Genomic DNA, 13,108 nt, shown 5'->3' with positions numbered 1-13,108 from the left:
GTGAATGAGACCCATTGTAGTTACTGGTTTTGGCATATCGAATACACAACGGATAGCTTGCCAGGCTCTTCTGTGCGGGCGGAATACTCTCGGTAGCTTGCCAGTCTTTCCAAGAGGGATAGAGGCTTTTGAGGCGACCTCTAATCACCCTCATAGGTGTTACCTTATTTGAACCCTATCAAATATGGTACGACAATTCCGGAAGATGGGTATTTAGTGTCTTGTGATGTGTCCGGAAAGCATCCTGGAGTGTGGCGGCGGCTGGGTAGTGGAGGTAGTGTCGGAAGTGGATTCATAATTTAGAAATTTTATACATCTTGAAATTTATCCATTAATACCAGGTTATGAAATTTTTTGCCAAGCAATGTAAAAAGCTATTTCTTTAGATGCAACATATTTTGTGGTATCAGTCATAGTGTATTCTCATGTCCTATTAATAAATTAATAAATTGAGTTTTTACTCTGAAAAAATAATATGTTCTGCTTTTGCTAAAATTTAAGTTAATTTAGCATCCAATGCTTATTTCAGTAGGTTGTGCAATAGTGCCTTCCTTTTCTCTTTCAGTAGGTGGTGCAACATCAGCATCATAGTTGCTCTCTGCTGTAGGTGACAGAATACCTGGCAATGGTGGTAGAGCTGTTGTTGAGTGAATGGGGAGGGGAAGGGCATGAAGGGTGCCATTCATTGTTGTGGACATGTTGGAAATGATACGATTCATATTCCTTGCCCTGGTGATTTAGCTACTTGTTGGCTGTGTCCTGAATCTGAGACTTGGTGGTTTTCTGGCACCAGACAGATCTTTTGGATTTGGCTTTGGGTGTGCAAAGGTTATTGGTAGTTCAAAGTACTGTCTCTGCTGCTTTTTTATGCTGAAGCTTTTGTCAGTGTGGAGGCTCTCCACTCGACTACTTTGATATTCACCTGGATCACTGATGTAGGCCTCTGTAGTATTTCTGGTCACCATACTCCATGACTTTGGGCTGGCTCTGCACTCAGAAATTACTCCTGGTTGTGCTTGGAGTACCATATGGGATACTGGAGATCAAATCTGGGTTGGCCTTATGCAAGGCAAATTCCCTACCCGCTATACTATCACTCTGGCCCATCATGTTGATAAATTTTCGAGGTTTATTATCACACTAGAAGAATTTTCTTGGTAGAATCAGTTTTCGTGTAGCTCAAGCAACAAATTGATTTCTTGAATTTTTGCCCCATGCAGCAATAGATGATAAGAATGATAGCAACATCAGTGGAAGTAGTTTTTGACTGTACTTACCTACTTTTCACTTGAACTATTATAATTCTTTGAACTATTATCTTTTTCAGAGTTGACTTTGCATCCTGATTTCATAGTGTATAGCTTATTTGGTTCGGTAATGGTGTGACATCAGTATAAAACACAGACACTGCTCTATCCAGAGGTATTTTGGTAGTTTTGGAGCTTGATCTGATGTAAATGTAAATTCCAGGCACATAGAAGAGTATGACCATAGTCAGGCGGGAGGCACGAATGCAGAAGGCTCAGAGAGACCTATGGGATCCTGGGGATCCCGGGGATCCCAGGTTTGCTGCATGCAAAGCAAAGGCTCAAGCCAATGTATTATTTTTTTCAGTTCCATTTTTCCATCTTCTCTTGTGATGAGACTAAGAAAATTCATATTCTTTTTAGATTGCATATAATTAATTTATGTTCAATTAGGTACTTTTTGGTGGTAAAGGGAGGATACCAGCAATGCCCAGGAGGTCATAACACTTTTATTTTATGATCTAATTCCAGAAGTGAACATCACTGTCATGTGGACCATGATATAATGTAGAAGGAGGTCATGAGGGTGTGAATAACAGAGATAACAGAAATACCAAGAAGTTTTCACATGAATCCTCTAGGGTCATATACTGGAAATATGACATCATTGGAGTCATTTGATTGGTTCATTACTACCTACCAAATTTTTCAGTCATTGAGGATTTCTTACCTTAGTTATGTATCATACATTGGTTATATATCCTCAGGTTCATAGACACATAGGTGAAACAAGCTTCAGATGCCAGAAAGATCCCTCAGGCAAAGAAGTACTGGTATTAACATGTGGAAATTTGGTCAGCATGAAAAGATCAAGGAGTTATGCAAGGAGGACTATGACAGCTTCAGTTTTTATTTATTTATTTATTTTTGGTTTTGGGTGAGGTGCTTAGAACTCACTCCTGGCTTTACACTCAAGGATCACTCCCTGGCTTGCCATGGGAACCCTAGTGGTGCCAGGGATTGAACCCTGATTGGCCACGTGCTAGGAAAGTGCATACCTGGTATACTACACCTTCGGTCCTTTAGTTCAGTTTATCCCTTGCACTATTTTGCCACCCTCAAGCTTAACATTTTATTTACTGTTCTGTCATTGATTATCCTCATGAAAATCATTGTTAACTGATTGTATTTATGTATATATATATATATTTTTAAAAAAAGACCTAAAACAGGAGATTGGTAACAAGTAATGTCTTTGTTTTGTAGTACATCTTTGAATTAAATCTGTGAACAAGCTCATGATTGTTCATCTTATCCCATTTTGACTCACATTCTATATTCCCCTACACTTTCATACACATTCTTATTGTTCCAGGTTCTTTGCTCACTGGGAGACCCAGAAACTTCTTCCAAAAGGTTGTCAGTCTTTTGTGACTCACCATTTCCTTTTCTCAAGAGAAAGGGAATGTTGATTGTGTTCACCAGGAACAGAAATACCAAGAAGTGTTCAGATAAATCTTATAGTGTCATTCATAATCTCTGCCCCATTATAAAGTAAAAATTGTCTGTCCTAAAATCATAACATTTATTTATGATAAAATTACTTCTTCCAGTATAATTTTAACTGTTATTTTTTGTTATTTTTTGATTACTTTATATTGGGGGGGTCTCCCACTCTGCGTTTTTTAAGGGTTACTCCTGACTCTACATTCAAAATTTGTCCTGGAGGAAGATCAAACTGGTGGTGTTGGAACACTAAATGCTGGAAACAATTGTATAAGGAACAACTTTGTAAATCATGGTGTTTACATCATTTCAGATTTTTTAGTAAGCTCAATTAGAAATTTCTTCCTTCCTTCCTTCCTTCCTTCCTTCCTTCCTTCCTTCCTTCCTTCCTTCCTTCCTTCCTTCCTTCCCTCCTTCCTTGTTTATGGCTACACCCACAGCGCTTAGGGACTACAGTAAGATTTTTTTTTTGCGGGTGGGGGGGCACATTCATTGATGCTCAGGGGTTACTCCTGGCTTTGCAGTCAGTGATCACTCCTGGCAGGCTCAGGTGTCAAGTGGAGTACGTGGGATTGAGCCTATGTGTTGACTGCCATGAAAGGCAAATGCCCTACCCAGTGTGCTATTGCTTTGGTCCCTAGAAATCTTTAAGGTTTAATTTACTGAAGTTGTGAATTTGTGAGTTCTCTCATATTTGTTTTATTTTATAATTTTATTTATTTATTGTTGTGGGGGGGGTCATATGGACTGGGGATTGAACCTAAGGATTTATTTATTTTTTCTGTTTTTAAAATTTTATTAAACACCATTATTTACCAAGTTTTTTGTAGTACAGTTGTTTCAGGTACTCAGTGTTCCAACATCAATTTCACCACCAGCGTGATATTCCCTCCACCAATGTCCCCACTTTCCCACCTCCCCCACCCCAAGTCTGTCCCCTTAGCATGCACAAAATAATTTATTTCTATTACTTGTTACAACATATAACTCACAATAAAGCCATTATTTGAGAATTTAGTGCTGGTTGTACTTTCTGTGTTACCATTTTCTCTCATTGAGCTTAGTGGCTTCATGCTACTTTCTCATCTAATTTGCTGTGCTCCTACTGGGCTGTCAGTACTGTAAAATTTGGAGCTATCATAGGGCTCTTGGCAGGGCAGAGTTTTGGCCTGCTCTCATTCTGAGAAGGTTCCAGAGATCTCAGCTTCTTCAAGGTGAGATCTTCTTTTGGGCTTATCTGGAATGACTAAGTGGCAGTGAGATTAGTCCTGACTTTAAGACTTAAAACTTGCAAGGCTGTGTTCTAACCTAGTTCCTGTTAAGTATTTTGTTTTAATCATATTATTTATTTTTTACTTGTTTGAGGCAAATTTACTGCTTGCCGAAGGATTTCTATTAGAGCTGATATTTTATAGAGCTTGTCCAAAAATGTAAACTTACTATTCATTACTTGTTGTTGACATCAATTGAATCTTTTCATTCATGCAGTGATTTTTCTAATTCTTGGTCATGAGACATGACTTTTGATTACAGTGTGGACATCATGATTCTACTATAGTATGAAACACTGGATCCTAGTTTTCCATTTTTCCTTCTTTTCCTCTTCAACTTAGGGTTCCCATGAGCCATTGCCTGCGAAACTCTGCCCAGATGTGTGACCTGGAGGGTCAGAGCATGCGCCCAATGATGAGGGGCTGCTCAGGCTCAGCAATGCTGAGGGTCATTACAGTTTTAGCCAGAGGTGATCAGGGTGCCTTGTGAAGCTGGTGACTGAACTCAGGACCACAAGCAAGCAAATTCTCCAGCCCTTGGACACATTACCCCCAACCTATTTAAAAAAATTAAAAGAAATTGTTCCCTCATGGGTCTATGGGCTAGTGAATGTGCAGATTAAGTTTTGTGTTAGGTCGTGCTGAACAAAAGAGGGTAGGGTAGAAAAAAATAATAATTAAATTATTCCCTCAAAACCTCTGGGAGGGTCACCAACCTTTTACTGTTCTGGCTTTCATCAGGGAGAGAGGAAGAAGTTGGACTCCTTACCCTAATCCTGGTTGGGACTGGGTGCTGGGTGGAGGCTTACTTCTCTATTGGGCCTCAATGACACCAGGAACAGGAGTGCCAATTTGTCATCCCCCTCCCCTGCCTCTCCTTGTTCAGTTACACTGTTGCTGGGTGGAGGTAGAGGTTCAGCTCTTGACTGGGTTAGGCTCAGTGGAATGGGACTTGGGAGCAGGAAGCTGCTGTTGATTGTTCTACCCCACACCATTTTATCCTACCGACCTCATTGTTTCCTATTGGTAGGTAAGACTCAGTTCACTGGTGAACCCAGATGACCCTGGGAAACTAGAACACCACTTGCTTCTGTCAGGAAGAATATGAATGATCAGCTTCTGGCTCCACCAGATTAGGGATTGAAATTGGAGTATATCACCTACTTCCTCTGACAGGGAAGTAGACTAGGATATCAACTTCTTTTCTTATTGGCTACAATATCACAGTTTTAATTTGTCTATTGGTGCTTGGCTGGAGAAGGGAAGGCTCTATCTCTAAAATTTTTGTTGTTTGTTGTTGTTGTTGTTGTTAGACTTCTTCCCTTTTTCTTGTTCTTTGGTTCAAGAAACAATATTGGAACTTTTTATATCTGTGTCTATATCGCACAGTAGATAGAACGTTTGCCTTGCATGTGGCTGACCTGGGTTTGATTCCTTTGTCCCTCTCGGAGAGCCTGGCAAGCTACGGAGATTTTCTCTTCAGCACTGCAGAGCCTGGCAAGCTCCCCGTGGTGTATTCGACATGCCAAAACAGTAACAACAAGTCTCACAATGGAGATGTTACTGGTGCTTGCTCAAGCAAAACAATGAACAACATGAGGACAGTGCTACAGTGCTACAGTCTGTTGGGGTAGAAGTTTCTACAATTCCCTATCTGGGATTATGGGAGACCAGAAAATTTAAGAATAGCCCTGGAAGTGTTTCCTCCAAATTTCTGAGGTTTTTAGGCATTATACATTACTTTTAGTTTTGCTTTCCAAACACATACTATGCTTCGTTGGGTGTTAAGTAGACAGTTGTAGGAAGATAAAATTGCAGGAAGAGGTGTGCTTAATCTTTGCAGAATAGAAAGTTTTCCTCAATATAGTCTCACTAGCCTTTGATTGTTTATTGACACAACAAGTCCAACATGTTCAGGAATCAGCTCTAGTTTTAGCTTTAGAGAAAATCATTACTCTATATTTTGATAGGATTTTTCCTTTCTGCTCCTACGAAGCAGTCCTTTAGAGGTATTATGTTGCGGGAATAGAAAATTTTGCCTCATGCAGCATAGCTGAAATGAATGATTGTTACATCATTGGAAGTAGTATCTAAAATTGACTATTACAGCTACTTATTTTTCATTTGACTTTCTTGGAACTATTATTCTCTTCAGAGCTGACTTCACATCTTGATTCCTGAGTGTATAGATGATTGGGTTCAGTAATGGTGTGACAGCAGTAAAAAACACAGACACTGCTCCATCCAAGGTAGTTTGGGAGCCAGGCCTTATGTAAATGTAAATACCAGGGACATAGAAGAATGTGACCACAGTGAGGTGGGAGCCACAGGTGGAGAAGGCCTTGCGTCTCCCACTGGCATTCTGAATCTTCAGAATGGCATAAACTATGTTCAATAGGAGAGTAGAATTAACATGAAACATGTGGCAATCACAGATCCAATTTCTACAGTGGCTACCAGCACATTGACAGATATGTCAGCACAGGCCAGTTTTAAAACTGCAGGGATGTCACAAAAATAGTGATCAACCTCATTGGACCCACAGTAGGGCAGGCGGAAAGTCATTGTGGTCTGGATAGACCCATGGATGAAGCCAACCACCCAAGCCACACCGACAAGTATAATGCATAACCTCCTGTTCATGAGTATAGGATAGCGCAGTGGCTGACATATAGCCAGGTACCTGTCATAGGCCATCAAAGTGAAGAGGAAACACTGAGTACTGCGTAGAGAATGAGTAAGACAAAGCTGAGTCACACAGCCACTGAAGGAGATTACCTTGCTGGCAGGAGTGAAGCTGAGAATAAGTCGAGGTACAAAAACTGAGGACTGGCTCATGTCCAGTAGTGAGAGCACACCCAGAAGAATGTACATGGGGCATGTATTAAGCTTTGGGTCTACCCGCACAGCCAGCAGAATGAAGAGGTTCCCCAGCTGGGTCAGAATATAAATGATGAAGAAGATCAGGAAGAGGAAAATCCTCAGATTTGGAAGGTGGGCTAAGCCCAGGAGAATGAATTCTGTCACCATTGTGCCCAGGGAAATGTTTGTGGTGTTTCCCATATCTGTTTGTTGTCTGCTAAAATAAAGGATGAAGTCAGACAAAGGAAATGCAATGAGAAAAGTGATACACTTTTGTCCTAGGATCAGGCTAGGTAGTATCAGGACTTTTATGTTTCAGTTAGAAAGAATTTGTCATCAATGATATGGGTTTGTTTCACTAAGTATACTCTCAGGTGATAGTTTATTGATGCTCTGCAATTTTCTTTCAATTCTTTCACATGGAAATTGGGATCTAAGGCACTGGCTATTGACTTAGTAATGGTGTAAGTGTTTATGATAGGTCGTGTTTCAAAAAGGAGAACTCAGGGAGGTGCACTTGGTGGTACCTTGTTGTATAACCATTACTCCACAATCTTCAAATCAAATGTTGTTATCACCTTATTTTTCTCCTCCTGCCATCTAGACCTACGAGAACATGAATGGTGGTCCTGCAAATGTTGTAGTCTTTTGTCTTTTGGTTCCTTCTGAGCATTATCTCTCCTACTTCTGGAATATACTGAGTCACCTCAGCATAGCCTCAATTTTCAGGGTTTACTTTGGCTGTTATCTCCATTGTTATTGTTCTTCTTTTGAAGAGAATCTCTTGGAAGAAAGATTTTACATTATCAATATATTATGTTAATGGTAACTAACATATTGATAATGTAAAATTAAGTATATTTAAGTATATTCTTAAAGGTGATTTCAGTAGAGTGCAATATGAACTTCTTGCTTTAATGCTCTCTGCTTTTTCCTTAGTTGGCTATAAATCAATTTAGACCAAAGATTAAGTCTATAATTTTCTCTACTTCTCTAGTACCTACTCTGTTCTAAGTTGATCACTGACTATTTGTGGAGTGATTGAGTAGAAATGACTGACTAAATCGATTTACACAGCCCTCACTCTGTAATCACATTTCTCAGGCATTATTTGAATCAGGAGTATAGAAAAACTGTTGGTTTCACAATTCAACAACTGGGAGCCTATTCCCTGTGCAAACAAGCCAAAGACATCATTTATACTTTCCATTTTGTATTAAAGATTATTAGAATTTGTCAATTGACCTAGTAGTTTACTAATTGATTAATTAATTTTGATTTTTGACCCACACATCTGGCAGTGCTCAGGGCTTTCGACTGGCTATGAGGTCAGGGATCACCTGGAGGAGCTTGGGGGACCTTATGGGGTGCCAGGGATTAAACCTGGGTCAGCCGCATGTGTGCAAGACAAATGCCATACTCGCTTTTGTATCCCAATGCCATACCTTTGTTTTGTATCCTAATTAATATTTATAGGAGCAGACTTAGATGTGCTCAGGATTCAAGATTCAGATGTTATACCTGAAACCAAAAACTAAATGGAGGCAATCTTAGAAGAATCAGTCCATAATTTTGACTTCATTGATTAAATCCATCAACAAGGAAACAAAAGCAGAAGTTGCTACAAAAAGCTTCTATACAATGAAGCTGACATTAAAAGAAAATATTCCACAAACTGAAGAAAATTTATGCATATCATACATCTGATAAAGAGCTGAATTTATTTTAAAAAGTCACAAAACTATGTTACAAACCCCCAAATAACACCATTTTATTTGGTTTGCAATTACATTTAATTACGATTTCATCTTAGTGGATTTAGAATTGGCTTATGGGCACCTTAATAAACTATTATCACAGAACCACAAATAAAAAATCATCTGTGAGGATAGTCTATATTAAAAAGTCTAGAAATAGTAATTATTGGTGGGGATGTGAAACAGCGGGAACACTGATATTCACTGATGAACATTAATTATTCACTGATGGTGGAATGTAAATTGTAAAATGTAAAGCCTCCCTCTATGGAAAACAGAATGTAGATTTCTCAAATAATTAAAAAAGAACTAACATATGATCCAGTAGTTTCACTCCTTGATATCTAATCAAAGAAATCAAAACTACTAATTTGAAAAAAATGCATATTTTTGTTCATTGAAGTACTATTTATGCTGGTTAAATGGATTCAAGATTCAGATGTTATATATGGAACCAAAAAGTAAGTGGAAGAAATCATAGAAAAACCATTGGAAAAATCCAAAATGGCCGTAATTTATTAATGAGTGATTTTTAAATTTTTGAGTGATTATTAATTAATTATTTATTAATGAGTGATTAATAAAGCTGTAGTATATATACATAGTGAAATACTACTTAGCCTCTAGAAAAGAGAAAATCTTGAATTGAATTGGAGAGGACTGTGCTAAGCAAAATAAGTAGATAGAGAAAGACAAATTCCAGATAATATCACTCATATGTGGTATGTAAAGAAATAAAAACAACTTAAGAGACAATATTCAATAAAAAATATCATTAGAACCATGGTTTCCAGGTAGAGTTGAAAGAGGGAGATGGCTGAAAGGATTCAATAGACTATGGCATAAATATCCCTGCCCCCTCCTCCTTCCCCACCCTGGTTTTTTTGAACATCTGGTAGTACTTGGGGATTACGGGATTACTCTTGGCAGATGCTAGGGAAATCATGTGGGGCCAGGGACTGAACCCAAATCTACCAACTTTGAATGACTTTTTTTTCTTTTGCTTGTAATTTAGATGAATTTAGTAACTAGTTTTTTTTTCTCTTCTAGTAGATGGTGCATTGGTGATTTTTTTTTTTTTATTGTAAGCTGCTGTTGAGTCAGAGAGCGAACAAGGCAAGAAAGGGGTCAGTCATTGTGGAAATGCTGGGGAAGACATGGTCCATTTTCTCAGCACTGGTGATTTACCTCCAAGTTGGTTAGGTCCTAAATCTGAGGTTTTCTGTTGACTGCAGGATGCTGCAAGGGGTTGGAGAGTAATTGGAGAGGGGTGGGAAGGATATTGGTAGTTCAATGTGCTATCCCTACTGCCTTATAAGTTGATAGTTTTTGTCAGTGTAGAGATTTTCAACTCACCCACTTTGTGATTCATCTGGGCCACGGGGGCTCTCTGGAATTTCTGTCACCATACTCAATGACTTTGTTTATTAAAATTTTATATTATTGTTTTTGGACCACACTTATGTTACTGTTTTTGGTGATGTTCAGGGCTTATTCCTATTTTTGTACTCAGGGATTACCCTGGTGGGGTTTGAGAGACCATATGGAGTTCCAGGGGTAGGACCAGCATTGTATGTGTGCAAGGCAAGTGCCCTAACCACTGTACTATTTCTCCAGACTGTCAATGGGCTTTATTTAGACTGATAGCCCCCTGCCATCTCTGTACCCCACATTCACACCCGTCTCTCCATCTTCACATACATTTGTGTGACCTCTCCAGCATTCTGAGGCACCGAGTTCTTCTTTAAGTTTGATTCACTTAGTATGGAATTAAGAGAGGAAGGGAGAAAAAAAAATTTCCCACCATGATGCTATGCCACTCATGTAGATAACTTTTTAAGGGTAACTTTTGCACCAGAAGCCTTTTCCTGGTAGAATTAGTTAGTGCAACTCAACTAACATTGGTTTGTTGAAAGTAAGTCACATGTAACAGTAGCTGAAAAGAATTATCCCAAATATTTAACTATCCTGGATTAGTTAGACAAAATAGTCCTGGATTATAGTTACTTATTTTCACTTGAGTTTCTTCGCACTGCTGTTATTCTCTTCAGGGCAGACTTCACATCCTGATTCCTGAGTGTATAGATGATTGGGTTCAGTAAGGGTGTGACTGCAGTATAAAACACAGACACTGCTCCATCCAGGGGAGTTTTGGACCCTGCTCTGAGATAAATGAAAATACAGGGAACATAGTAAATTGTGACCACTGTCAGGTGGGAGCCACAGGTAGAAAAGGCCTTTCGTCTTCCACTAGCATTCTGAATCCTCAGAATGGCATAAACTATATTTGCATATGAGAGAAGAATTAACACGAAACAAACGGCAATCACAGCTCCAATTTCTACAAAGGCTACCAGTTCATTGATAGATGTGTCAGCACAGGCCAGTCTCAAAATTGCAGGTATGTCACAAAAAAAGCAATCTATCTCATTGGACCCACAGAAAGGCAGGCGGAAGGTCAGTGTGGTCTGGATAGACCCATGGATGGAGCCAACCACCCAAGCCACAGCAACAAGGATGATGCAGAGTTTCCTGTTCATGAGCATGGGGTAACGTAGAGGCCAGCAAATAGCCAGGTACCTGTCATAAGCCATCAAAGTGAAAAGGAAACACTGGGTGCTGCCCAGAGTATGAGCAGCATAAAGCTGAGTCACACAAGCACTAAAGGAGATTACCTTGCTGGCAGGAGTGAAGCTGAAAACAAGTCGAGGAACAAAAACTGAGGACACGCACATGTCCAGTAGTGAGAGCACTCCCAGAAGAATGTACATGGGGCGTGCATGGAGCTTTGGATCAGTCCACACAGTGAGCAGAATGAAGAGGTTTCCCAGTTGAGTCAGAACGTAAATGACGAAGAAGATCAGGAAAAGGATAATCCTCAGATTTGGAGGGTGGGATAAGCCCAGGAGAATGAATTCTGTCACCATTGTGTGCAGGGAAGTGTTTGTGATGTTTCCCATATCTGTCTGTTGTCTGCTAAAATGAAGGATGAAGTTAGACAAAGGAAATACAATGAGAAAGGCAATAAGACAATGCTATTGTATGGTAGTATCAGGACTTCTATGTTTCAGTTAGAAAGCATTTGCTATCAATTATATGGGTTTGTATAACTAAATAAAACCTGAAGTGCTTGTTAGTTTGTTGGTGCTCTGCAATACTCTTTCAATGTCAGATACACACAGGAGTGTTGGAATAAAGGAGCCAGAAGGTGTCTGAATAATAGTATAAGTTCGTACGAAAGTTCTGTACCTTAAAGAAGACACAGAGGCAGTTCATTGGTGGCACGTTAATGAGAAAACATTACTCCACAATTTCTAGATATATCAATGTCTTCCTTATTGTTCTCTTCTAGTAATTGATATCTACAAGAGCCATGAATGGTGGCCCTTGCATATTTTGGGATTTGCTGTCCTTTGGTTCACTGTGAGCATGAACCATTCAATCCTTATACCCACTTCTGGAGTATAGTGAGTCATTTCAGTACAGATTCATTTTTTAGGGTTAACTTTGGCTATCATCTCATTTGAAATTTTCCTTTAGAAGATTATCTCCTGGTAGTATGTAAATATACTTGTAAGTATATAAATATAAGTATATAAATATAAGGGTTGATGAGATAGTACAATGGGGGGCTTGCCCTTCAAATTATCAACCCAGTTTCAATCTCCAGCATTCAATATGGTACCCTGAATCCTTCCAGGAGTTCTGTGAGCACAGACCAGTGATCAGCCCTGAGCATGGCTGGGTGTGGCTTTTCCCCCACCAAAAATAAATACAATATAATACACTATAGTACAGTACAATAAGAACTATTTGCTTTAATATTCTGTATTTAAAAATTAGGTTGTACATTGATGCAAAACAAAAATCACTAATTAAAGCATTACAAGGATAATGAAGAAATATTTTTGTAATCATAATGTTAATATCACTCATGTAGATCAGTTTTTGAGTCTAACTATAGCTCTGGTAGATTCTTTTTGGTAGAATTAGTTTTAGTTCAGCTCAATCAACATTGATTTCTTGAGTTTTGCCTCATCCAATGACATCTGAAAAGAATGATAGCAACAATGAAGGAAATAGCCTCTGACTGTAGTTACCTATTTCTCACTTGACTTACTTTGAACTACTATTGTTCTCTTCAGGGTTGATTTTGCATCCTGATTCCTGAGTGTATGGACAATTTGGTTCAGTGATGGTGTGACTGAAGTGTAAAACACAAACATTGCTTCATCCATAATAGTTTTGGAGCATGGTCTGATGTATATGTAAATGCTAGGGACATAGAAGAGTGTGACCACAGTGAGGTGGGAGCCAAAGGTGGAGAAGGCCTTGTGTCTTTCACTGGCACTATGAATCTTCAGAAATGTATAAATTATGTTCACATAGGAGAGTAGAATTAACATGAAACAAATGACTATCATGGGTTCGATTTCTACAATGGCCTCCTGCTCATTGACAGATA

General features: G+C 39.0%; 2 protein-coding genes across 2 annotated transcripts; both read right to left on the bottom strand.

The window, feature by feature from the left end:
• Nucleotides 1–506: 506 nt before the first annotated feature.
• Nucleotides 507–7,108, bottom strand: LOC130041677 (olfactory receptor 10G2-like). The gene is given in 3 exon segments (XM_056133924.1): nucleotides 507–551; nucleotides 6,165–6,418; nucleotides 6,421–7,108. Coding segments are annotated over 3 exon segments (966 nt in total). The 5' UTR covers nucleotides 7,088–7,108.
• A 3,538-nt stretch (nucleotides 7,109–10,646) lies between these two features.
• LOC130042009 (olfactory receptor 10G2-like) lies at nucleotides 10,647–11,624 on the bottom strand. The gene has a single exon (XM_056134346.1). The coding sequence runs from the start codon at nucleotides 11,601–11,603 to the stop codon at nucleotides 10,647–10,649; it is 957 nt and encodes a 318-aa protein (XP_055990321.1). The 5' UTR covers nucleotides 11,604–11,624.
• Between the last annotated feature and the right edge of the window lie 1,484 nt (nucleotides 11,625–13,108).

Source organism: Sorex fumeus, unplaced genomic scaffold (genome assembly GCF_029834395.1).
Source record: "Sorex fumeus unplaced genomic scaffold, SorFum_2.1 ptg000098l, whole genome shotgun sequence".
Taxonomy (NCBI): domain Eukaryota; kingdom Metazoa; phylum Chordata; class Mammalia; order Eulipotyphla; family Soricidae; genus Sorex; species Sorex fumeus.
Note: the sequence above shows the minus strand (reverse complement) of the source record. Positions and strands in the feature narration are given on the sequence as shown.